At 41.3% G+C, this 26,327-nt stretch overlaps 1 protein-coding gene across 3 annotated transcripts in view; it reads left to right on the forward strand.

Moving 5' to 3' along the window:
- Positions 1-26,327, forward strand: part of DYM (dymeclin) — a 258,206-nt gene that overhangs the window by 3,519 nt on the left and 228,360 nt on the right. For all 3 annotated transcript variants that reach the window (XM_060761240.2, XM_060761241.2, XM_060761242.2), the window contains exons 2-3: positions 18,197-18,272; positions 24,852-25,044. In XM_060761240.2, coding sequence (XP_060617223.2) covers positions 24,905-25,044 — 140 coding nt within the window. In that variant the 5' untranslated portion in view covers positions 18,197-18,272; positions 24,852-24,904. The remainder of the gene's footprint in view (positions 1-18,196; positions 18,273-24,851; positions 25,045-26,327) is intronic.

Genomic DNA, 26,327 nt, shown 5'->3' on the forward strand with positions numbered 1-26,327 from the left:
GGCTGAGTCCTTGATGTAGTTCATAGTGAGCCCAATATGTGTTTCTAGCTGTGCGGCCAGAAATTTTGCCAAATCATATGTGGGGGATTCAGTGACACTCACAATGGGTCTAAGCAGGATGGAGGCCTTATGGATTTTTGGGAGTCCCTAAAGCCTAGTCGGGTGAATCCGATTTGCACAGTTGTTGGCGTATGTTGAGGTTAACCGAGGAGTTCTTGGTCAGAGTATTGGTTTTTCTGGTGATTTTGTTGGTTTGGCCTTGTTTTAGCTTTTGTATGTCCTTTTTGCTGTGAGAAATTGTGGGGTAGTATCTGTGTCTCTGAAGCATAGAAGATAGGTTAAGAAGCCCAGTAGATATGCTTTCCTGGTCCGTAGTTTTTCCATCTCCGTGTGTCTTGGAATAGTTTCTCCCCGTAGAGATCTTCAATGTGTCGAAGGCTTTCATGGCCAGAATCATTGGGTTGCTGTATGGCCGTGTTCCAGAAGTATTTTTTTTTCCTGATGTTTCGCCTCCATCTATGGCAGGCGTCCTCAAAGGTTGTGAGGTCTGTTGTAAACTAGGTGAGTGGGGTTTATATATCTGTGCAATGTCCAGGTTGAGAGAAAGAACTCTTGTCTGCTTGAGGCAAGTGTGAATGGCCAGCTTGATTAGCATTGAATAGCCCTGCAGCTTCAAAGTCTGGCTGCTTCCTGCCTGGGGGAATCCTTTGTTGGGAGGTGATTAGCTGGTCCTGATTGTTTCTTGTCTGCATTTCTATTCAGGTGTTGTTCTTTATTTAATGTTTTGATTTTAGAGTTTAGAGATTTTAGAGGTTTTTTAAAATACTGATAGCCAGATTTTGTTCATTTTCATGGTTTCCTCCTTTCTGTTGAAATTGTGTGGAGTGTGGTGGAGGCTCCTTCTTTGGAAGCTTTTAAGCAGAGGCTGGATGGCCATCTGTCAGGGGTGCTTTGAATGCAATATTCCTGCTTCTTGGCAGGGGGTTGGACTGGATGGTCCATGAGGTCTCTTCCAACTCTTTGATTCTATGATTCTAAGATTCTATGTCCACATGCTTGTGGATTTCAGTGGCTTCTCTGTATAGTCTGACATGGTGATTATTAGAGCAGTCCAGCACTTTTGTGTTCTCAAATAATATTCTGTGTCCAGAGAATTCACGCCATCAGCCAAGAACCTGCAAACACAGGCAAGGAACCATTGTAACTCCATATCAGCACCAGCCAAAAGATGAATACATGGTACTGGGATAAAATAGGCAACCTCACCTACAGAAAAATGGAGAAAGAAATGGCTCTTCACACCAAAAGACAAAAATAAAAATTCTACAAATGCCAAAAGCATTGGAAAAAGTTGCCCAAAGCATTTGGAGGGACAAAATCCCTCCTTTGCCATGGCACCTCCCAGGGCTTCAAGTAAAGATCTTAATTAGATTGAATTTAGGTGTGTTCATTTGCAAAGCATCTTCCAGGGAGTTGTTTTCTTTCTGGTAATACACCAAGCTAACTACTAGCAAGCATTACATTGTCTGCACAATAAAGAACCTGTAAAATGCACACATCTGTGACGTTACGATCTAGTAGTACAGACTCCTAGTTCATTTTTGTTTAAATTCAAAGTAGTGGTTTTGACCTTTCAAGCTGTTTATGGTTTGGGGTTGCTCTATCTGAACTGCTACTTGTCTTCATACATGGCAGCATATGCACTAAGAAAGTTGTTCTCAACCTTCCTAATGCTGTGATCCCTTAATACAATTCTTATGTTGTGGTGACCCCCAACCATAACATTCTTTTCGTTGCTACTTCATAACTGTAATTTTGCAATTTTACTCCTGTTATGAATCATAATGTAAATATCTGACATGCAGAATGTATTTTCATTGACTGGACCAAATTTGGCACAAATACACAATACTCCCTAATTTGAATACTGATGGGATTGTAGGGGAGGGATTGATTTGTCATTTGGAAGTTGTAGTTGCTGGGATTTATAGTTCACCTACAATCAAAGAGCATTCTGAACTCCACCAATGATGGAATTGAGCCAAACTTGGTACACAGAACTTTCATGACCAATAGAAAATACTGGAAGTGTTTGGTTGGTTTGGAAGTTGTAGTTCACCTGCATCCAGAGAGCACCGTGGACTCAAAACAATGATGGATCTGGACCAAACTTGGCATGAAAATCAATATGCCCAAATGTGAACTCTGGTGGAGTTTGGGGAAAATTGACATTTGGGAGTTGTAGTTGCTGGGATGTATAGTTCACCTACAATTAAAACGCCTTCTGAACCCCACCAATGATAGAATTGGGCCAAACTTCCCACACAGAACCCCCATGACCAACAGAAAATGCTGTGTTTTCTGATGGTCTTTGGCGACCCCTCTGACACCCCTTCGCGACCCCTCCAGGGGTCCTGACGCCCAGGTTGAGAAACACTGCACTAAGATCTTCAAGAGAAACTCTTGACCAGGGGCCCTCCCTTGTAAGGTTATAGGGTTTAGGTGCGGCAAATGCACAGGGAATTAAACTGACATCTGCATGAGATAGTAAAGTGCTATGTCCCTTTGGGAGCCCTGGAAGCCAGAAAAGCAGTCATTCCTATGGTGCCTATTACTGTTACCACTGCTGCAAATCAGAATTGCAGTGCCAGCGAATGGACTATTTACTTCAGATTTTTGATTCCCTTTTGTATGCCCTTTTTGTGCTCGTAATTCCTTTCGTTCTTCTCATTGAGGATTCCAATGCATTCTTTTAGTTTGTTTTTAATTTCTTCTAATCATGGGAACTTGTCAAAGTAAGGATGTAAATCCTGTGAAAGGAACAGATCGGTTCACATGAACGTTGTTGACCCATTTGTCACTGCATCTCTTTAGACTTGGGAGAATTAGATTTACAGAAAACTTTGGTTGTCATTGTGATCCTGTCAATTTTATAATCTGTTTGAAATCAGGTCAACTGAGGGCATGACAGAGTTTTGCTGGGCCAAAATTAATTTGATTATGCAATGGCATTTGAGGGCGCTTGACTGTATTTTTGCTGCACGTGTTATCTCTGGAATAGAAAATCTTTGCTTAAAACTTTTTGTAGGAACTGCCTAAGATTAAATATTGCATCCTTTACCCAAGTATACTGATGTGAAGGGCAGTGTGTGCAGATGTGCTAAGCATACAATAAGTGCTATCTGCGTGCGTATATCACTAACATCTGGCTATTTTCATACTTGGTTGTGTCCCTTCTAGATATTTTGCAACTCTTTTATTTCCAAATGCTGTCACAGTAGTGAAAATAAGCAATTAGCTGTTGATTTTGTGACCCTTCTATCACCTGTATGAAAGTTAATGTTGCTAAAGTGAGCTCTCTACATTTGCTGGGGTTTGGGGCACAGGGCCCAAGCTAAAGTGGAGGAGCTGCAAATTATTATTATTTTTAACTGAGGGAATACCTCTATAGACATTTCTAGTGCTCTAGAATAGTGTTTCTCAACCTGGGGGTCAGGACCCCAGAGGAGGTCACGAAGGGGTGTCAGAGGGGTCACCAAAGACCATCAGAAAACACAGTATTTTCTGATGTTCATGTGGATTCCATGTGGGAAGTTTGAGCCAATTCTATAGTTGGTGGAGTTCAGAATGTTCTTTGATTGTAATGGACTATAAATCCCAGCAACTACAACTCCCAAAAGTCAAGGTCTATTTCCCCCAGCCTCCACCAGTGTTCAGATTTGTACATATTGAGTATTTATGCCAAGTTTGGTCCAGATCCACCATTGTGTGAATCCACAGTGCTCTCTGGATATAGGTGAACTACAACTCCCATACTCAAGGTCGATACCCTCCAAATCATTCCAGTGTTTTCCGTTGGTCATGGGAGTTCTGTGTGGCAAATTAGGTTCAAATCCATCGCTGGTGGAGTTCAGAATGCTCTTTGATTATAGGTGAACTATAAATCCCAGCAATTACAACTCCCAAATTACAAAATCAATCCTCCCCCAACCCCACTAGCATTTACATGTGGTTGCATTGGGTATTTGTGTCCAGTTTGGTCCAGTGGATGAAAATACATCTTGCATATCTGATATTTACATTATGATTTATAACAGTAGTAAAATGACTGTTATGAAGTAGCAACGAAAACAATATTATGGTTGGGGGTCACCACAACATGAGGGATTGTATTAAGGGGTCACGGCATTAGGGAGGTTGAGAACCACTCCTCTAGAATGACTTTGTGGTCAGTTTCCACCGGAAGTTGACCATAGAGTTGTACTGGAGGGTATAGGGATTCTAGAGAGTAGATATTCATCAAATGGCAAAAATTAAACCTGCAAATGTGGAGGGCTGACTGTATGTACTCTATCTTTATCTCAATATATCAAATGTCAGGTTTTTTTTCTATTAAAAACCCCCAATTTCTTCCTGCCAGCTGTTTTCTAATAATTGTGCATTTAGTGTCACTTACTATCCACACTGGAATCTGGGCACCAAGACGATTGTAACACTCTTAAAAAGATGCTTGTGCCTTGCAGCTGTATTCATGGAATTTGGTTAGCTGATCCAGCATGAGCTTTAGCTTGTAAACTGAACAGAAATGTTGGTTTGACCCCCCCCCCCCCCTTCCCTAAATCATGGCTGCTGTCCTCTGTCACAGTGCAAGTTACATAACTTTATGTATGCTTAGCTACACATCAGAGGCACTAAGAAGCCTTGTTAGTGAATCACAGTGATAGGTAATGTGGCATCAGCAATCGCATCCCAGTGTGTACCAGCACGCCCTAGCCAGTATCAATTTGACAGCAGTTAATAACAACAAATATCAGTATCTTGAAACAACATATTTTATGTCAAAAAGCATATTTCCTGAACTGTTTCATAAACTCTTCTGTGAATATTTTGTGTTAAGTAGCAAGTTGCTGAAGCTTCTCAAGCACACTCATTATCGAGATATGCTGTCAACATCTTGTCTTATGACACCATGGGCAAAACAAGTGTTTAATTCACAGTTTCTTTTCATGTTCTCGATAGCTTCTAGCTTTTCTATTTCCACTGTAGATTTTGGTCCTCTGAAAAAAGTTATTCAGCAAGTCCAGTTGCAACAGCAGAATTAATGCCGCGTATTAATTGTCATTTATATTGCCACAGCCAAGTTAAAATGAACAGAGAACTCTGAACGTCTCCAGACTTTCCACATGTTGTTATGTCTTGAGGTAACGTGTCATAGTTTGTTTAAATCACTAGGGCGGTTTTGGTAGTATGTATTACTTTTGCCTCAAAGGCTCACTATGCTGTTGTGATCTTAAGCGTGTGAATCTGTGAAGGCCACTGAATGTTTGATCAGATCCATTCCTGTAGAGCTGTCACTAAAAGAAGGATAAACTATTTGATCTTTTGGTCCTCTTTATTAAAAAAGGAAGCAAATTTAAACTAAGTAGGCAGTCTTTCCTGTATTTTTTAATCATGATACTGTATTTTGAAAAAATCATCTCTCTCCTGAGGAATCTGTATAAGGACCAAGTAGCAACAGTAAAAACTGACCATGATTGGGAAAGATTGGGAAAGGCGTACGACAGGGTTGTATACTCTCACCCAACCTATTCAACTTGTATGCAGAACACATCATGTGATGTGCAGGGCTTGATGAATGCAAGGCTGGGGTAAAAATGGATGGAAGAAACATTAACAACCTTAGATATGCAGATGATACCACTTTGATGGCCGAAAGCGAGGAGGAGCTGAGGAGCCTTCTAATCAAGGTGAAAGAAGAAAGCGCAAAAGCTGGGTTGCAGCTAAACATGGGAAAAAAACCCCGAAATGGCAGCAAGAATGATTGACAACTGGGAAATAGAGGGAGAAAACATGGAGGCTGTGACAGAGTTTGTATTTCTAGGTGCAAAGATTACTGCAGACGCTGACTGCAGCCAGGAAATCGGGAGACACTTACTTCTTGAGAGGAGAGCAATGACCAATCTCAATAAAATAGTGAAGAGTAGAGATATCACACTGGCAACGAAGATCCGCATAGTTAAAGCAATGGTATTCCCCATAGTCACCTACGGATGTGAGAGCTGGACTATAAGGGAGACTGAGCGAAGGAAGATAGATGCTTTTGAACTGAGAGTGCCTTGGACTGCGAGAAGATCCAACCAGTCCATACTTCAGGAAATAAAGCCCAACTGCTCATTGGAAGGAAGGATATGAGAGGCAAAGATGAAGTATTTTGGCCACATCATGAGAAGAAAGGAAAGCTTAGAGAAGACAGTGATGCTGGGGAAAATGGAAGGAAAAAGGAAGAGGGGCCGACCAAGGGCAAGATGGGATCCTTGAAGTGACGGGATTGACCTTGAAGGAGCTGGGGGTGGTGACAGCCGACAGGGAGCTCTGGCATAGGCTGGTCCATGAGGTCACAAAGAGTCGGAAATGACTGAACGAATGAACAACAACAAAATTTTAAAATTAAGTATAGAGAGTTTCATGGAAATATTTTGGCTGAGAAAGAATATGATCATAAATAAAAGGAAAAAGGTCTTAACAAGCAGCATCTGACATAGTCATTACCCAGTGGGAACATACATGTAGATCTTTTGAATCTGACAGTGTCTCTATTGTCGTGTTTGAGTTCTTCCAGAAGTTTACACACTTATTTTCTGCATGTATATGTAATGATTGCTTGTCTACAAATCATTTCTAAGTTGTGGTGACCCTACGGTGAACCTATAATGGGGTTTTCTAGGCAAGAACTGTTCAGAGAGGGTTGCCTGTCACTTCCCACTGAGGCTGAGGAGTCATCCAGTGTATATTAATGGCTGAATGTGGATTCGAACCCTGGTCTCTAGTCAACTACATCTCCCCCATGAACCGACTCAGACATTGAGATAGACTTGGGGGACCCTTCTCATGGTCCTATCTTCATCAGAAGCATGGTTGGTGTGGGTAATAGAGTGAGCCTACTTGATGCCCCCCACCCCCTCCCCCTGCTCTGGAACGCTATCCACAGAGAGATTAGACAGGCCCCCACACTATTAACCTTCAGGAAAGAGTTGAAAACATGGATATGGAAACAGGCTTTTGATAACTGCTAAATGGTTTTACATCAGACATTGAATGGAAGAATACAATGAAAAATCTCAATTGGGACTTAATTAGGACAGTGGTGGGGAGGTTCTAAGGGTAGCACAATGTAAATGTTATGTATTATCTATTTTATGTTATTCATGTATAATTTTTTTGTCTATTATGGTTTGATTAATTTTTGTAATTGGTTATTGTTGTTTGTGTATTTAATTTAAAATATTTATTTGTTGTAGTATGTATTTTGTGATTTTATATTGTTGTGAGTCGCTCCGAGTCCCTACAGGGAGAAGGAACGGGATGTAAGTAAATCTATTATTCATTACTATGGAATAAAAAATGCAACCAGAGCTACGGAAATATGCTTGACTGTGGGATCTCACAGTACCTTTATTGCCTTCTGTATTTGGGGCAAAATGATTGATCTAAGACCAGCAGGCAAATCCTTGGAGTCAAGTGGCTGATACACAGGACCCCAAATGTCCATTTTGAAAACTTCTTCTGCAAATCCTGTGAAAAAACAGGGTCTGGGAATACTCATCTGGTTGATTAGTCAATATATGCAGAAGGATTTCTTGATATAGCACTGTGTAATCTAAAGAAGAAAACCCTCCAATAAATGGGAAATTGAGATATTTGTTGTGATGTTCCTGGGTGGATCTGAATAGTTTATCTAGTTGTTTATGCATTTTCTCACCAGCATCATGTCCCCAGAGGAGAGTTAATGTAGACAAAATTGCTCTATTTTTATCTTGATATGTTGAATTTCAGGTTTGGGTTTTTAAAAAAATCTATTCTTCCCTGTCAATTTTCATCTGATGGCTGTGTACTTGGGCACTCAGAGTATTCTAACTATTTTAAAGGAACACAAAGAAAAATTGTTGGTACATCACTGGTAGAAAAAGCCACTGTTGATACAGTTTTCCTTTTCATTTCTTTAAATGTATTTGAGACCAGGCATTTATATACAGGCAGATCCAAAGTAAACTCCAGCCAAAAATCTATATCTTTTAGCTTTAGATAGCATAGGGAAGGCTTAACATCCCTGGGTGGTTTGTTTTGCTGTCTGTGCCCCTGCTCAGAAGATTTAACCTCACTTTCTGTCCCTGTGATAATTGGATTTTGGAAAAAATTTGGCTCGTTGTGGAAACAAGGATTGGCAATAAAGCTTCAGCTGAGACACTTTTTTGCCATGATGACTCAGGAGTAAATTTCCCTTCTGATGGGTAGATTTTTCTCACTTCCTGTTGTCTCACCCTCGTTCTTAACTAGGAGTCATTTGTAAGTCAGATGTTCGTAACTCAGAGACTGTATGTACATGGAAAATTATTGAACTGATACAGTATGATTCCTCTTTGCTCTTTATACTGAACAAAGAATGTAAACATTGGTTTGGTCCGAAATACCATGACTATAATCCTCTTGTCACTGCATAGGTTGTGTAACTTGAGGTATGCCTAGCTATGTGACACAGCCACTAAGAAACCCTGTTAGGATATAGCAGAAATGCATAATGGGACATCAGCAACTTACAGGGAATGGTCAACCCCCCTGTTTAAGGAGCTCCATTGGCTGCCGTTCATCTTCCGATCCCAATTCAAGGTGCAGGTTCTTACCTACAAAGCCCTGAACAGTTTGGGACCTGCCTACCTGCACGACCACATCTCTGTTTACGAACCCACGCGATCTCTCCGATCATCTGGAGAGGCCCTGCTCTCACTCCTGCCCCCTTCGCAGGCGCGATTGGTGGGGACGAGGGAGAGGGCCTTCTCTATGGTGGCCCCCCAACTCTGGAACTCACTCCCTAGAGAAATCACTCAAGCTCTCACTTTGGCAGTCTTTAGGAGGAACTTGAAAATGTGGCTGTTCCAGTGTACCTTCCCTGAATAAAGGAAACAATGCCTGATCTGATCAATTTCCTTCTATATGTCCTCTGAAGCATTTTATCCATTGGCTTGATCTCCCTACATCATTCTCTAAAACCCCCTTGTCTGGACATACCCTACTCTGTACATGCCCAGTGTTTTAAATTTTTAACCTATTTCGTTTGGCCCTGCCATAGTGTTTTTAAATCTCTTGTGTGTTGTTGCTTATATGTTTAGTTATATTATTTTATATTGTTTTATTTGCTTTCTTGTTTTGTTGTTGTATTTGTATTTGGCGGGCTTGGCCTCATGTAAGCCGCCCCAAGTCCCTTCGGGGAGATGGTGGCAGGGTATAAATAAAGTTTTATTATTATTTTTGTTGGGTTGTTGTAGGTTTTTTCGGGCTATATGGCCATGTTCTAATGGCATTTTCTCCTGTTTCGCCTGCATCTATGGCAAGCATCCTCAGAGGTACCTTTGAGGATGCTTGCCATAGATGCAGGCGAAACAGGAGAAAATGCCTTTAGAACATGGCCATATAGCCCGAAAAAACCTACAACAACCCAGTGATTCCAGCCATGAAAGCCTTCGACAATTATTATTATTATCAGCAAGATTGTATTGATGCATATTGTGCTTTCCAGTTGCTGTCCCAATGCACACTAGGACTAAAATCAATGGGAACCCATCACTTTCTTTGTTCTATTATGTGATAACATAACAACAGCCCTTTACTGCATATAGAAGTTATGGAGCTGTCCAATTCTGATTCTTTCTAAATCCACTTAGAAAGACCATTTTTCCCTAACAGGATTCTGGCCAATCCTTTTAAAGACTTGAACACGTCTTGGTCACAACAGATTTTCTGTTTTGAGTACACATTCTAGTTTTTTCTTCTCCTGGGACATTTGTGACAACGAAGTCATTTTTCATTCTGCATTTTATTTAAACTTCTTTTCAAGCTAATCTGTGGTACTCGAACCATTCAAAGGAATATTTGTACTTAGTGCATTTCGATCTGAGTGTTGATTAAAGACAAATACAGGCGAGTTCTCATTTACATTGGGGCTGTGTTCCTGGAACTGTGATGTAATTTGATACGGATGTAAATGGAAGGATCTATTTACATGCTGCAGACCCGTGGAATAAATTTCAATGGAGTGGATGAAATAATAAAATTAGCAATTCTGCTCAACCTGCCACCAGTTTAAAGGCTATAATACAGTGGTTCCCAACCTTTCTTTCACCAGGGACCACTTTGACCAGGGACCATTCTCCAACATTAGTACCAAAAGGGTTATTGAATAAGTTTTTGGTCAACTCTAGATAATATTTGTATTATTAGCAAAATGTTGTATCCCTTTATGTGAACTAATATCTAGCCTGGCTGCATCTGGACTCGCTACTTTACATTTTCTTGTTTTCCGCTTATGAGATAGGAATGATTGAAAACTTGCTGAAGTGGTCTGTTATTATTGGATAAAATAAATGAATAGTTGCCTGCAAGCAGTTAATATAAAATTCAAGGAATAGCTGTATATTATATGAACAGGATATTTTCTGGAGGCTGCAACTCTGAGCACATTATATTTTTAGTTCTGCTTGGACTAAGACATTTTTGCTGCCTTTTACTAAATAAGTTCAATGTGAGACCAAAGTTGTGTACACACAATGTAGAAATTTGGATGATATGATTTGCTGTAGAGTTTATTAGGACGATGTGGATATGCCTGTGAGCCTAACATACTTTATATTATGACGGGGAAATGATCAGATGGGATATGGTGTCTTTAGTGTATATAAAGGGAATATGTATCAACAGATAACAAGAAATATGGCGTCTTGCACAGTTTCACTTGATGGGAGAAATCAGAATTAATATTTTGGGACTGGGTGTTCTATAAGCATGTGTTACCAGATTTCCTTTCAAATGTTCCTTTTTTTTTCATGCAGCAGGCATCAAAGTTATTTCCCCCCTGTAAGTACCCTGATACTCAATCTGCTTTACAAGTGAACAGGTTTTAAACAAATATTTATTTCAATCTTTTTTTATATATTTGGATTTTAATTTCTGGTCCTGATTAGTAAGATATAGATAGTCTTATGAAAATTGTGCAAGGTATTCCTATTCAACATAGCTATATAAGCTGAATGTGGCTATATATGCATAGTACTTACTTATTTAGGCGATCCCTCGTTATCCGAGTATGATGGCCTTCCAAGTGTAGTGTCTTGGCGGTGGGTCCGTGTGAAGCCCTATTCTTGATCCACATGTTCTTCCACAGTGAGGACATCGGTTTCCAGGTGGAAGGAGGTCCTGGTCAGGGTTGGTTTGATGCACCTTCCTCTTGGCACGTTTCTCTCTTTTGCCCTCCATTTGTGCCTCTTTAAAAAGCACTTCTTGTCACAGCTGACCTCCAGCTAGAGCGCTCAAGGGCCAGGGCTCCCCAATTCTGTGTCTATGCCAGAGCTGTTAAGGTTGTCTTTGAGCCCATCTTTAAATCTCTTTTCCTGTCCTCCAACATTCCGTTTTCCATTCTTGAGCTTGGAGTAGAGCAACTGCTTTGGGAGACGGTAGTTGGGCATTTGGACAACGTGGCCGGTTCAGCAGAGTTGATGATGGAGGACCATCGCTTCAGTGTTGGTGGTCTTTGATTCTTCCAGCACGCTGACATTTGTTCGCCTGTCTTCCCAGGAGATTTGCAAGTATAGATGCACTCAAGAAGTTTTACCCTGCCTAAGCAAATGCTCTGGTGCAACTCCACACTTTAGTGTGGAGCTGGGCCAGTTCTAATTAACTTTAGCATGGAGCTGGCCAGTTCTAATTCATAACCAGGTCTACTGTTCTCATGGGCCAGTGGCATCATCCCAGGAATGGCAATTACCTTTGTTGTTGCTTGTCATTCAGCAGCATGCTGAGTATGCGTGCCCAGTGTGGAACACAACTCACCACACTAAAACAGTAGATGTGGCTCTTAATGAGACCCTACACCACTGGAGAAATTACACAGGTATTGCACCACCTGACATCCGCTGGGAAAAAGCAGCCAATAGTGAAAGGACCAAGGCAGTGACATCTCCAGTTAATCCCCTGTTTGGGTATCAGCCAGCACGTCAACGACTTAAATCAAGAAATAGTTTTCTAAGATCTACAGAGACACTCGCTGGAACACCTCAGCAAGAGAGTCCAAAAGTGGCAGGCTCAAACTCAGAACCTTAACCAGTGGCTGATACCAAATGAGAGACCCTGGGCACACAGAAGACTGGACGACTTGGGAGGCGCTGAACAGACTGCGCTCTGGCACTACGAGATGCAGAGCCAACCTTAAGAAATGGGGCCACAAAGTGGAATCCACGACATGCGAGTGTGGAGAAGAGCAAACCACAGACCACCTGCTGCAATGCACCCTGAGCCCTGCTACATGCACAATGGAGGACCTTATTGCGGCAACACCAGAGGCACTCCAAGTGGCCAGATACTGGTCAAAGGACATTTAATCAACTACCAAGCTTGCAAATTTTGTGTTTTGTCTGTTTGTTTGTTTTGTTCTGTTAGAAATGTAATACAATTGTCTGGTTGCCCCTGACACGATAAACAAAGAATTCAGCAGCAGCTACAGAGCTATAAAGGGCTCCTGGTCATCACTGGGACCTTTACTTATGTAAGCACAGGGGCTTGGACAGGTGAGAAAGGTCCCCCGATCCTCCCCTTTGTCATCCGTTCATTCCTCTTCAAATTCAAATTCCACAGCATTGCTGGTCACAGCTGACCTCCAGCTAGAGCGCTCAAGGGACAGGGCTTCCTAGTACTTGGTGCTTATCCACAGCTTAGTATTACCAGTATAACTTAATCAAGATGGAGATATCCAAACACATAACCTCTGACTGTAAGCCTGGGGTCCCAAAGACGCAGTTCTGATTTTCCAGTAAAATGTTATATTTGTTTTACAAAGAATCATGCTCAAAAACCTGCATGGGCATACATGGGCCAGTGCTAGAATAGGGACACCATATGAAGACATAGACAAGAGGAAGAGAGGAGAAGTGCACCCATCTCATTACCTTTCCTTTGCCCAAATTAGAAAGAGAAAGGCAGCCCAAGGATAGCATTGCAGAAATAGGTGTGAGAAACCTAAATCCCTATCTCTGCTAGAAATAGTCATATGACTTCCATGTGCATCTGTGCACCAGAATGTTTTGTTGCTTCCAGAGGGAACAGTCAGAATGGATTTATGCAACTTTGACATGAATGTGTTCAGATAGTGAATAGGAAGTCTATAGTTGGTTGTAATTTATCTGTCTAGCTTGTGGCAGATAACAGCGAGCAGAAAACAAATAAGAGGAAGCTTTATGCCGCATCCTGATTCTAGCTTACATAATTTTATGGCTAAAAGTCAAAGTGATCTTGTTAATGTTTTACAGGACTGAGATCCTTTTCTGCTGCAGGTTATTTCCAGTATAGTTTTTCATAGTCACAACATAGTGTAGTTCTGAAGCATTATAAAAAATGAACTAAAATGTTGGTAGTGTGTGAAATTTAGAAAAGCAGAGGGCAATTATGCAGTCAACACATGCTGGAAATGACGGTGATTTAACTTAAATGTTTTTACTACCCTTAATGGCAATTGTAACTTATCTGTCTAGCTTGTGGACGGTAAATAAGTAGACAGTAGGAAAAGAGAGAGCCTATCCTACTGGTGGATTGAATCAATCAAGGAAGGTATAGTCCTAAATTTGCAAGAGTACAGGCCTCTCATTCATAGGATTGATATAATTTGAAGCCTAGAGAGCCATGCGGTATAGTCCTTTGAACATTGGACTGCAAGCATGGAGACCAGATTTGAATCCCTGCTCAGATATGGAGAGTTTCTGCATAACATTGAGCAAGTCATATTCTCTTGGCATTGGAGGGAAGGCAAAGGCAAATCAGAATAAATCTTGCCAAGAAAACCCCTTAGGATCTCCAGAAGTCAGAAATGACTTGAAGGTTTACAACAACTGGTTGAAATGAAGGGCCGGGCTTTAGCACAGCTGGTAATTCACCAGCAATGATAAGATCTACCAACCGAAAGGTTGCCAGTTTGAAGACCCGGTTGGTATGAGCTGCTGACTGTCAGCTCAGTTTACTGTTGACCTAAGCAGTTTGAAAACAGCCTGAGCTGTAATTAGAGAAATTAGGTACCGAACAAGTGGGGGAGGTATTTGATGACACCATAAAAAGAAAAAAAAATTCAGAAAATGCCGTACAACCAAAAGGTAGGAGGACATTCTGGTGGCTCTTTGTCGTAGAGGATGGAGCAACAGCACCCCCGTGGCTGGATTCGAGCACAACCTTCCAAGGCACCAAAAAGTCGGACATCCACGCAACATACCTCCTTTCTGTTCTGTCTGTTTTGTTGCTTCCAGAGGGAACAGTCAGAATGGATTTATGCAACTTTGACATGTCTATCCAAAATGGTATTGAATGTTTGCCATCAATGTGTACTGTGATCTGCTCTAAGTCCCCTTGGAGAGGTAGGGCAGAATATAAATAAAGTGTTGTTGTTGTTGTTACCATTGACACAAAAGCACAGTATGTCAAAGCAAACGAGATCTATATGCTGGATTTCGTATCACAAAATCACAAGTCGAACACTTCCCAGCGTCTAGGACTGTGTGATGTATTTTAAAAATGATGCGCGCAGATCCAAGTAAGGTGGCCTTTTGCAATTGACAGATCGTGATTTTGTCGATGTTCATTGTTTCCAAATGCCGTCTGAGATCTTTTGGCATGGCACCCAGTGCGCCAATGACCACTGGAACCACCTGGACTAGTTGATGGCAGAGCCTTTGCAGTTCGATTTTGAGGTCTTGATAGCGGCTGAGTTTTTCCTGTTGTTTTTTCTCAATGCGACTGTCACCTGGTATGGCGACATCAATAATCCAGACTTTTTTCTTTTCCACAATCGTGATGTCTGGTGTATTGTGTTCCAAAACTTTGTCAGTCTGGATTTGAAAGTCCCACAGTATTTTTGCACTTTCATTTTCCATGACCTTTGCAGGGTTATGATCCCAATAATTCTTTACTGCTGGCAGGTGGTACTTTTGACATAAATTCAAGTGAATCGTCTGGGCCACAGAGTTGTGTCTTTGTTTGTAGTCTGTCTTGGAGAGGTATAAAGGATATAAATAAAGTGTTGTCGTTGTTGTTGTTATTATTATTGTTAGTATTATTATTATTATTAGTGAACTTGATTGGCAGCATTGAAAGAGTGAGATGCCAGACAAGGCAGGCATTATAGATTAAAATTGGACATTGAATATACGGTCAGCCTACAATATCCATAAACTCAAGAACCAACCATGGAGTGCTGCCACTGCTGCTTGCCATGTCCTAGATTAGCAGTTCCCAATCTTTTTTGAGTCCTGACTCCCATTTTATAGAGGCAAAGTGACCTGCGAGCTACCATATATTAAAAGTTCGCTTTTTAATAGGGTTAATGAAAACACATTGAAAAAAGATTTTTCATTAATAATAATATAATTCAAAATAATGTTAACTTGCAGCATATGTATTGCGATGAATGAAATTGTAACTCATTAACTAGCTTAAAAAATCACGGTTAAGTTTTCATTAATGCCAACCTCATATCATTCTCAACATTTAATATGTTTCTTGTTTTGGTTTTCAATTAAAGAAGTGTTGAAAATCCGCTCGCACAGATATATGTAGAAACAAAGGGGGTAAAACTTGAAATGCAAGCATGGTGACATTTGGATGATGTGATTTTTTTGTTTTCCTCTTTTAAAATTTTCATAACTCACAACTGCCTGGTGACCCCACAGAAGACCCTTGGGTTGGGAACCATTGTCCTAGGGGAATCTGCTATACCATTGCTGGTGGCAGGAGTCCTGCTCGTTCATTTGTGATCCTCCATGCAAGGGCATCTAGTTACAGGGCAGCCATCAACTTCCTTGGGGATATGGAGAGCAGTGATCAGTCATGCGTGGAAACTGCTCAAAGGCAGAAGAGGACTGCTGTCAAGCTCCTTTGCAGCTGCCCTACCTCAGTTTTAAAAGGGATGTGAGCATTTGCACTTTTGGATAGCCCTGGATACAATTCCTGACAGATTCTAAGGTGCCCATTGCAATCAGTTTTCATTCTGACACCTGGCCCTTTAATCCTTCTATATGTGGAGTGAACTTTTTTTAAAGTTCCACATTTTTCTTTTCTGTTTTGTTGAGATCCGTTAATAGCAGCGTTTCTCAACCTGGGGGTCGGGACTCCGGAGGGGAGGGGGGGGATGAGGGGGTGTAAGAGGGGTTGTCAAAGATCATCAGAAAAGCATTTTCTGTATTTTCTGTTGATCATGGCAGTTCTGTGTGGGAACTTTGACCCAAATCTATTGGTGGGGTTCAAAATGTGCTTTGATTGTAGGTGAACTATAAATTCCAGCAACGACAACTCCCAAATGTCAAGGTCTATTACCCCAAACACCAGCAGTGTTCACATTTGGATATGTTGAATATTGAACCAAGTTTGGTCCAGATCTATAACTTAGTCCACAGTGCTCTCTGGATGTAGGTGAACTACAACTCCCAAACTCAAGGTCAATGCCCACCAAACCCTTCCAATATTTTCTGTGGGTCATGGGAGTTCTGTGTGCCAAGTTTGGTTCAGTTCCATCATTGGTGGAGTTCAAATGCTCTTTGATTGTAGGTGAACTATAAATCCCAGCAACTACAACTCCCAAATGACAATATCAATTTCCCCCCAACCCCACCATTATTCAAATTTGGATGTGTTGGGTATTTGTGCTAAATTTTGTCCAGTGATTGAAAATACATTCTGCATATCAGATATTTACATTATGATTCTTAACAGTAGCAAAATTACAGTTATAAAGTAGCGATGAAAATAATGTTATGGTTGGGATCACCACAACATGAAAAACGGTATTAAGGGGTCATGGCATTAGGAAGGTTGAGAAACACTGCGTTAATAGGAATCAGATGGAATGTGATTGCTCATGCGGTATAGCCAATGACTTACTGCAATTCTTGAACCATTAATTTGGCATGGCATGAGTATACCAGTAAAAATCTGCAACTGAGTTCCTGTGGATCAGTGACTACTATGCAAGGCTCTGCAGCTAGGCAGCACGGCTGTAGAAAGATTGGAAAATCATCTGGTGCTCCTGTTTTACGTGAGGAACACTGAGGCTGAAAGAGGAGCAATTGAAATAGGGTTGGGCACTTTTTAATTTGGTATTTTGCTTGCTATTGTTAAATGCTAGGGGAAAAAAGCACTCTTGCTGTTGTAGTAAGGATCACCAAGAGATCTAGTTTGTCGTTGTGTGCCTTCTGGTAATTTCTGACTTATGGCAATCATAAAGGGAAACTATCATAGGGTTTTCTAAGGCTAAGAGTATGTAACTTGTCTGGTGTCACCCAGTGGGTTTTCATGACCGAGAAAGGGTTTGAACTATGTTCTCCAGTTGTATTCAAATACTCAATAGGTCATGCTGGCTCTATAGAAATTTATTAATCCATCCCTATAGACCAGTGGTTCCCAACTTTTGGTCCTCCAGGTGTTTTGGACTTCAGCTCCCACAATTCCTAGCAGCTGATAAACTGGCTGGGATTTCTGGGAGTTGAAGTCCAAAACAAAGGTTGGGGGGTGTTTTTTGTGTCAAAAGCTACTTGAGAAACTGCAAGTCGCTTCTGGCGTGATAGAACTGCCTGTCTGCAGGGACGTTGCCCAGGGTATGCCTGGATGTTTTACCATCCTGTGGGAGGCTTCTGTCATGTCCCTGCATGGGAAGCTGGAGCTGACAGATGGGAGTTCACCACGCTCCCCAGATTCGAACTGCTGACCTTTCAGTCAGTAATCCAAGGAACTAAGGTTGGGAACCACTGCTATAGACCCTCTGCTGTCATGCCCGTTGTATATGATAGTGAAATCCAGGCAGATATGGAAAAAGTGGGTTAGTATAATATGCTGTGATCCCACAGAATGAAAAAAATTCATAAGCTTGGATTCATCTTTTATTTCTGGGAGAAAGTTCCTTAATATCTGCATATCAGTGATCTGATGGAAATGTTTGTAGTAGCATTAAGATGTCATGAAACAGGATGCACTCAGGGATATGAAATGACTACTCATTAACTTTGTCTGCTACATGAGCACTAGTTGGCCATGCATATCTGTATTTTTTTTTTGTATGTGTGAGCAAGCCATGAAAGATTAACATTGTGCCTTGATTAACTTTATATTTTATGTCTTTCAGTTTGGCTGTAGCTGTTGTGATAATCCTGCAAAGGAAGTCTGAAATTGAATCAGAAGGACAATTGCAAGTACGGAAGGTGAGACACTGTTTTGGCAATGCGAACGGTAACCATTGTTCAAATACTAACTTTTAGTATAAGGTTTATAAGCACAACTGTTGTGAATTGCTGTAAAACAGCATAGTGAGGCGGTTAGTTGCCTGCTGCTGTTGACAAAGCAGGAAGAATACGAAAAGACATGAATACAACTGTGTTTTACTGACTTAACATGATATGCATTGCCTGCAGCGTCTGCTATTTCCTGGTCTGTTTGTTGAATACATAGGTTGGCACTGCAGGGATAACGTTAAGGAAGCAATTCCCTCTAAAACATCATTGACTCTACTTTATGGTTGCCAGAGTTGTAAGTTCTGGAGGAAAAGAAATTACGCTATACCTGGAGATAAAGGGCTTTGACTAGATTTTTTGTAAAACCAGCAATAAAGTTTGCATATTTATTGAATTTACTGTATTTCATAGCATAATAGTTGCTATTGCACCCCCATTTCGTGGTTCCCAGTTAGGGTATTTAAGAATTGATTGCGTAATAGTCACACCTCTACCTGCACGCCTGCTCCCCAGAGCAGTCCTTGCAGCTCCGAGGAGTAAGTGTGTGAAGTGGGCGAAGGTGCAAGAGCTAAGAGGCTCATACATAGAGAGCATGCAACGCTCCTATTAAAACAGCTTCATTGGCTGCTGATAAGTTGCCGAGCCAAATTCAAGGTGCAGGTTATGACCTATAAAGCCCTAAATGGTTCGGGCCCTGCCTATCTTCACGATCGCATCTCCTTCTATGAACCAGTCTCATTATCCTTTATTCCGTGTTCCAATAATCGATTACACTGCCTAGTCGAATGCCTGTTCGAACAGCCAGGTCTTCACTTTCCTCTGGAATGCCAATAAGGAGGGGGCCGATCTGATTTCTGTAGGAAGGGCATTCCACAGCCGAGGGGCCACCACTGAGAAGGCCCTGTCTCTCGTCCCCGCCAGGCGCTACAATCTCAGGTGCTACAGACAAATGTGGAGGGCGTCTGTAGCTTTCAAGCCCAGCCTTTGGGGTTTTGCAAATTCACTGCTGGTAACAGGATGGTCAGTTTAGTGAATAAAGGTGACTTGCACAAGGATCTGAGCTCTGCTAAAGCCAAATTGTTTTTACAAAACTTTGCATCCATTGGATAGCACTTGTGGCATATAGCCAAACATTTATCTCCTTTTTTTATACCAGATCCTAGAGCAGGGGTCCTCAAACTAAGACCCGGGGGCCGGATACGGCCCTCCAAGGTCATTTACCCAGTCCTCGCTCAGGGTCAACCTAAGTCTGAAACAATTTGAAAGCACACAACAACAACAACAACAACAATCCCATCTCATCAGCCAAAAGCAGGCCCACACTTCCTATTGAAATATTACTAAGTTTATATTTGTTAAAATTGTTCTTAATTTTGATTATTGTATTTTTAAGTGTTTTTTGCACTACAAATAAGATATGTGCAGTGTGCATAGGAATTCACTCATTTTTTTCCAAATTATAATTTGGCCCTCCAACAGTTTGAGGGACTGTGGCCTGGCCCTCTGTTTAAAAAGTTTGAGGACCCCTGTCCCAGAGTCAGAAAAGCTTATTTTTCTCCTATCTTTTTCCTTCTTGAAAACCCCTTGCGCTTTCTTTTCCCATTGAAGGGACAGCGATTCAGATGACAAATAAGGGCAGTTACGGTGCAATAACTACTCTGTCCCTTGTCACAAAGCAGGAGCACGTTCCCTTGGCAGGAATACAACAGGAGAGGATTTTCTTCTGAAGTTGAAGCATTGGCCTGGCTCCAAACAGCCTCAAAAATAATAAAAAAACCCACCTAATTGCACACATACATATTTATTCTAAATGTTCTTTTTTCTCTTTCCAAGAAGAAACGCCTGTTTCAATGAGTTGTGTGGAATTCAATGACAAGCTTGAGACCATTATATGATGAGCATAATGTAATCTGTTTTAGATAATCATAATTTGAAAATAAAACTAAAATGTGCCCTTGTGACATCTATTGCGGTCTTCCATGCAGCAAAATAGTTCTGTGAATGGAAGATAACTAAAGAATATGGTAGTGCTTTAAACTAGAACTAATTAATTTTCCTTGGGAGGTTGAAGCTGGATATTTCAGAATGAGAAATGCACTCAACTGTTTCGAGTGAACCTAGTCCTCACTTCCAGGAATAATTGAATACCTGAAGCCAGAGAAAGCAGAGTATCCTCCTCAATATGTACTTTTCTTTTTCTTATCCCACGTGTATAAATGTGTTTTTTAAAGCGTTTTAAAGGAGAGAAGAGAGGGGGCCATTTTTAGTTCTTTAGTTCTTCCACCCCCCAACTTTTCTTTCGATTCCCCTTTCCCCCCCTTTCTTCCTTCTCTAACTATTCTTGGACTGCAGCTCCCAGCAATCCTCCTGATCGATCTACCTACCTACCTACCTACCTGTCTCCCTCTCTATCTATCTATCTATCTATCTATCTATCTATCTATCTATCTGGAGGATTGCTGGGAGTTGCAGTCCAGGAATAGGAAATTGGAAATATGCAGGGATTGGGATGCTCTCAAAGAAATCCAAGGAGAAGCAAGCTTGCAGCTTGGAAGTGGTGCATTTGGATCGTCCTCCTCTCCTAAAGTGCCTGGTCTAGGAGGATGATGGGAGCTGTAGTCTGGAAGAGAGTGTAGATATGCTATTGTGTGTTTTGTTTGCCAGGGGGAGTCGTTTTGCGCATGCACTGTAGTGTCTTTTTGCTTTTTTGGCTTTTTAAGTCCCTTCCGCTGTGTTTTTCAGTGTTTTTTTTATGAGTGATGGTCACTTGTTGGCCTGATAGGTATATTGTGTCCAAATTTGGTGTCAGTTTGTCCAGTGTTTTTGAGTTATTTTAATCCCACAAACTAACATTACATTTTTATTTATATAGATAGGGTGATGGAGTCTCCTCCTCTAGAGGTTTTTAAGCAGAGACTGGATGGCCATCTCCTTTGACTGTCTTTTCCTGCATGGCAGGGTGTAAATTCAGAGAAGGGTTATTAATAATAGGGTGGACCTTGGAGTCTCTTCCAGCTCTGGGATTCTATGATTCTGTATGATCTTTTGCATATTGAAAGGTAAATATGGTGACAGCTAGGAAGTTATATGGTGCATAGTCTTCCCACTGGTTTAAATTTCTCTTCTCTTTTTTTGAATGTTGTTCTTTATTTACTGTTATGATTTTAGAACTAAAGTCACATCTCAGCAAAGAATTCCCCCAACAAATGTGTCTCAACAAAGGGACGGCTAATCACCTCTCAACAAAGGATTCCCCCAGTCAGTAAGAAGCCGCACCTTGAAAACTGCTAGGCCATTAAATGCTAATCAAGGTGGCCGATTGAAACATTTACACCTACCTCAACAGACTTCTTTCTCTCACCCTGGACATTCTACAGATATATAAACCCAATTTTCCTAGTTTCCAGCAGACCTCACAACCTTTGAGGATGCCTGCTATAGATGCAGGCAAAACATCAGGAGAGAATGCTTCTGGAACATGGCCATACAGCCCAGAAAATTTACAACAACCCAGTATATTTGTTAACATCTTTCTATGATTGAGGAGCATTATGCTTTATCCGAAATGCATGCTAAAGTAATTATAGTACATGTGTTATTTTCTACAGCAGACCAGTCTGACAGTTTATATGGGAATGAGTGTGTTTCAGTTTACATACAGTTAATGTTTTCTATTTTAAAAAAGAAATCAGGCAATGACTCCTAGTCTACAAAAGCACCCAGGCTCATTTATTTAAGTGTTTGTGCATCTCTGAAATGTGGATTCTTGAGGGCTAAGGAGGTTAATTGCACGGTCTCCATCTGTCTCCTTTATAATCCACACCTCTCTTAGATCCCAATTAAATTTGACGAGTTTTTACACATTTCCTATAGGTTAAAGTATAAGTGACAGCCAAGATTTTGAATTGCTGGCTCCCATGTGTAGAACAAGTAGAAGAGTGATAGGAAAAGGCGGTTCATTTAGTTCTGTTGTGCCATCTTCAGTTCATGTCTGAATCAGCTTTCTTTTACACATATTTTAATAGTGCAATATTTTGCATATCTACGGAGAGGTAAGATCTATTGAATTCAGTGGTACTTATTCCCAGGCAGTTTTCAAAGAAGTAGCCATGTAGAATAATAGAATCCTAGAGTTGGAAGAGACCTCGTGGGTCATCCAGTCCAACCCCCTGACAAGAAGCAGAAAAATCACATTCAGTGCACCCCGACACGTTATTCTCATGCATGATGTATTTGATCATCTTGTTGAATTAAACTTATTTATGGTTCTACTCAAAAGTGTGGTATGTGACAGAATGTCGCTCCTCAGAGTATAAACACCTTGCTTAAGACACCAAAGAACACACTAGCAGTTGTCTTTGTAGTTTTATTTAAAATAAAAGATAAAAAGTTCAAAAAGCAAAATTATATTTCAAAAGATCAATCCAAGGTAACATAGGCAAACAAGATCCATGAAGACACAGGCAAGGCAGAGTCCCTTAAGTGCATGACAAAGTCCTAAATCATGAACATGAAAAGCTAAAAGATAAATCCCAAAGTCTCTTGGTTAAAGCGTGAAGTTGCTCTGACACTGACGCACATTCAAACAGTCTGTTTAATAGTCTTGGGCCAGCATGAAGGCGTTCCTATGGCCTTGGGCCTCTCTTTCTCACCTCCCAGCGATCCTGACACTCCTTTGCACTTTCAATTCCAAGCGATCAGCCCCATCTAAATCACCGGCCCCATCGAGGTCAAATCCCTCCTTAGCTGGCTGAGAACTATCCTCCCTTTCTACATCCTCCCTTCCTTCATCAGGCACCTGGCTCTCAGTCTCAGTAGTTTCACTTTCCCCAGTGTCAACCTTGGTGTGGGAAACAACTGAACTTCTGCCCCCTGATCCTGGTCTTCCTCGTCTAACACAGGAACATCCTTGCTTTCCATCTGATCATTCCAATCAGAGTCATTGATACCATCACGCTGTGATTCCAGCTTAGTCACAACACAGAACTCATTATAGGCCCTTTGCCTATGTTAAAGCCAAGACTGGGGTTTGTCCACTAAACATTTAATCTTGACTCCAACTCTATTAATTTGTCTTCTGTTTGACTTTGATCCTTCCATAAATGGCGAATTTATATTAAGTAGTAATAACTTTACTGTAGTGAAATTATAGCACAAGGAATTTCATCAATTTATTTATTTATTTCAGACATTTCTACCCTGCCCTTCTCACCCCCTAGGGGGGACTCAGGGCAGCTTACATCCGGCACAATTCGATGCCAACAATTACAATAAAATGCAATAGCAATAACACAATAGTTAAAAACATACAATTAATACAATATCAACTAAAAAACCGCTCTGTAGCCCGTGTTCATCGAGTTCTAAAATCCGTCAATCCATTTAGCATTGCCATAGTCCTTTCCAACTCTAGTCATCATTACCTTTTTAATCTGCCAGATTACCCAAATGCCTGGTCCCATATCCATTTCTTCAGCTTCCTTCTAAAGGAGAGGAGGGATGTTGACGACCTGATTTCCCCAGGGAGTGAATACCACAGACGAGGTGCCACCACTGATAAGGCCCTGTCCCTCGTCCCCACCAGCCTCACTTGTGATAAAGGTGGGACCGAGAGCAGGGCTTCCCCAGAAGATCTTAAACTCCGTGGTGGGACATAGAAGGAGATACGTTCGGACAGGTACACTGGGCCGGTGCCGTATAGGGTTTTATAGGTCAAAACCAGCACTTTGGATTGTGCTCGGAACTAGATCGGCAGCCAGTGGAGCTGACATAGCAGAGGAGTGGTGTGCTCCCTGTATGACGCTCCGGTGATGAATCTGGCTGCCGCCCGTTGGACTAGTTGAAGTTTCTGAACAGTCTTCAAAGGCAACCCCACATAGAGTGCGTTGCAGTAATCTATTCGCGATGTCAATGCCATATGAATCATCATGCTACTTAGACTTATAGAATATTATGATTAAGTATAAAATGATAAGTGGCGCAGTGGGTTAAACCGCTGAATTTGCTAACCGAAAGGTTGGCGGTTAAAATCTGGGGAGCGGGGTGAGCTCCCGCTGTTAGCCCAGCTCCTGCCAACCTAGCAGTTTGAAAACATGCAAATGTGAGTAGATCAATAGGTACCATTCTGTGGGAAGATAACAGCGCAACATGCAGTCATGCTGGCCACATGACCTTGGAGACATCTATGGACAACATCAGCTCTTCGGCTTAGAAAGGGAGATGAGCACCATCCTCCAGAGTTGGACACAACTAGGCTTAATGTTAGGGGAAACCTTTAACTTTACCTATAAAATTATATATGTACCTATATTATGGTAAAGGTTTATGTTGATGTTCAACTAGCTCTGTCCAAAATTTCTTCTGACTCTGACTCCACATCCCCCGTTAAATCCAGTCCTCTTAGATCTCAGGTTCAATACCCTAGTTTTGCTTTTTTTCAGGTGGCTTGAAGCATGAAATGAATCTGTCCGTCCTCTTTGGTATCATTTTGGGTATATTTTGGCGCAAAATGTGAAGCTGTTTAACTCCCCGCCCCCATTTGTTTTGTAGACCTTTCTTCGTTGACATGAAACCTTAAAGAGAACAGACCAGATAGTAACGAGATGGGAGCATCAAGCAGCAGCATTAATGAGCTTCCAGAAAATGAATACTTGAAAAAATTATCAGGACGAGAGGCAATCTCAGAGAATGACCCATTCTGGAATCAGCTGCTTTCTTTTAGCTTTAACACCCCAACAAACAGGTAAGGTGTTCAGTGGATATGTAAAGATACTCAACTAAAGCGATGGCGATTTAAAGGTGTTCAACACATGTCTAGGCTGCCAGGTGTTTGTCTTTAAAGCTGGACTTTCTAACTTTTTGTCTGCAGATGGTACCTCTGTCTTTACAATCTCAGAACTAGTATGTAGCTATTGTGTTCTTTGCTCGGACAAATCTTACTTGCTATATTATTTATTTATTTATTTATTTATTTGTTTACAGCATTTCTACCCCATCGTTCTCAACCCCCGAGGGGGGACTTAGAGCAGCTAACACCGGCAACAATTCGATGCTGCAATTTCACAGTATAATAACAATATAAAACCATAAATACAAAGTAGATTAAAAACAATAATATTACTTATACAGTCATATAGCCGTTTCCATTATCATAACAATCATATGGTCCAGTTCAGTGTCCAAACTGCAGTTGTGCCTGCTAGCCAAAAGCCTGGTTCCAAAACAATTATTTCAGTTTTTTTCCTAAAGGAAAGGAGGGAGGACACTGATCTAATCTCGCCAGGGAGCAAATTCCACAAGTGGGGGGTCACCACCGAGAAGGCTTTGTCCCTTGTCCCCACCAGACGCGTTTGTGAGGCCGGTGGGACCAAGAGCAGGGCCTCGCCAGGCGATCTTAAACTACGAGGCGGAATGTAGAGGGAGATATGTTCGGACAAGTAAGCTGGGCCAGATCCATATAGGGCTTTATAGGCCAAGACCAGCACTTTGAATTGTGCTCGGAAATGGACTGGCAGCCAGTGGAGTTGACATAGCAGGGGGGGGGGGGGAGGTGTGCTCCCTATATGGTGATCTGGTGAGCAATCTGGCTGCTGCCTGTTGGACTAGTTGAAGTTTCCGAACAGTCTTCAACGGCAACCCCATGTAGAGTGCATTACAGTAATCTATTTGGGATGTAACCAGTGTATAGCAAATAATATTCTGGTTTTACCTTTCAGCAGGTAGGAACGAGATAAAGACAGTGGCATAATCAATGGCCTTTTTTCTCTCTTTTTTGTTTTGTTATTTAGGTGGTATTTGTTAGGGAAAACTACACATGAATACAGCAGAGCATCCAAAAACATAAACAGGATACTAAAAGTTGAGCATTCAGCTCATTAGCGAGCAGAGCATGAAGTGCTGTTGGTTGTGGCTGTAAAGAATTACGAGCTTAGGCTGGCAAAGATGCAGAGTCCAATCTTAAAAATCATAAAAGGTTTATTTACATCAATAAGAAATAACTGCATGTCTTAATAGTAAATAACTGGG

The sequence above is a fragment of the Anolis sagrei genome, chromosome 2, assembly GCF_037176765.1.
Source record: "Anolis sagrei isolate rAnoSag1 chromosome 2, rAnoSag1.mat, whole genome shotgun sequence".
NCBI classification, from domain to species: domain Eukaryota; kingdom Metazoa; phylum Chordata; class Lepidosauria; order Squamata; family Dactyloidae; genus Anolis; species Anolis sagrei.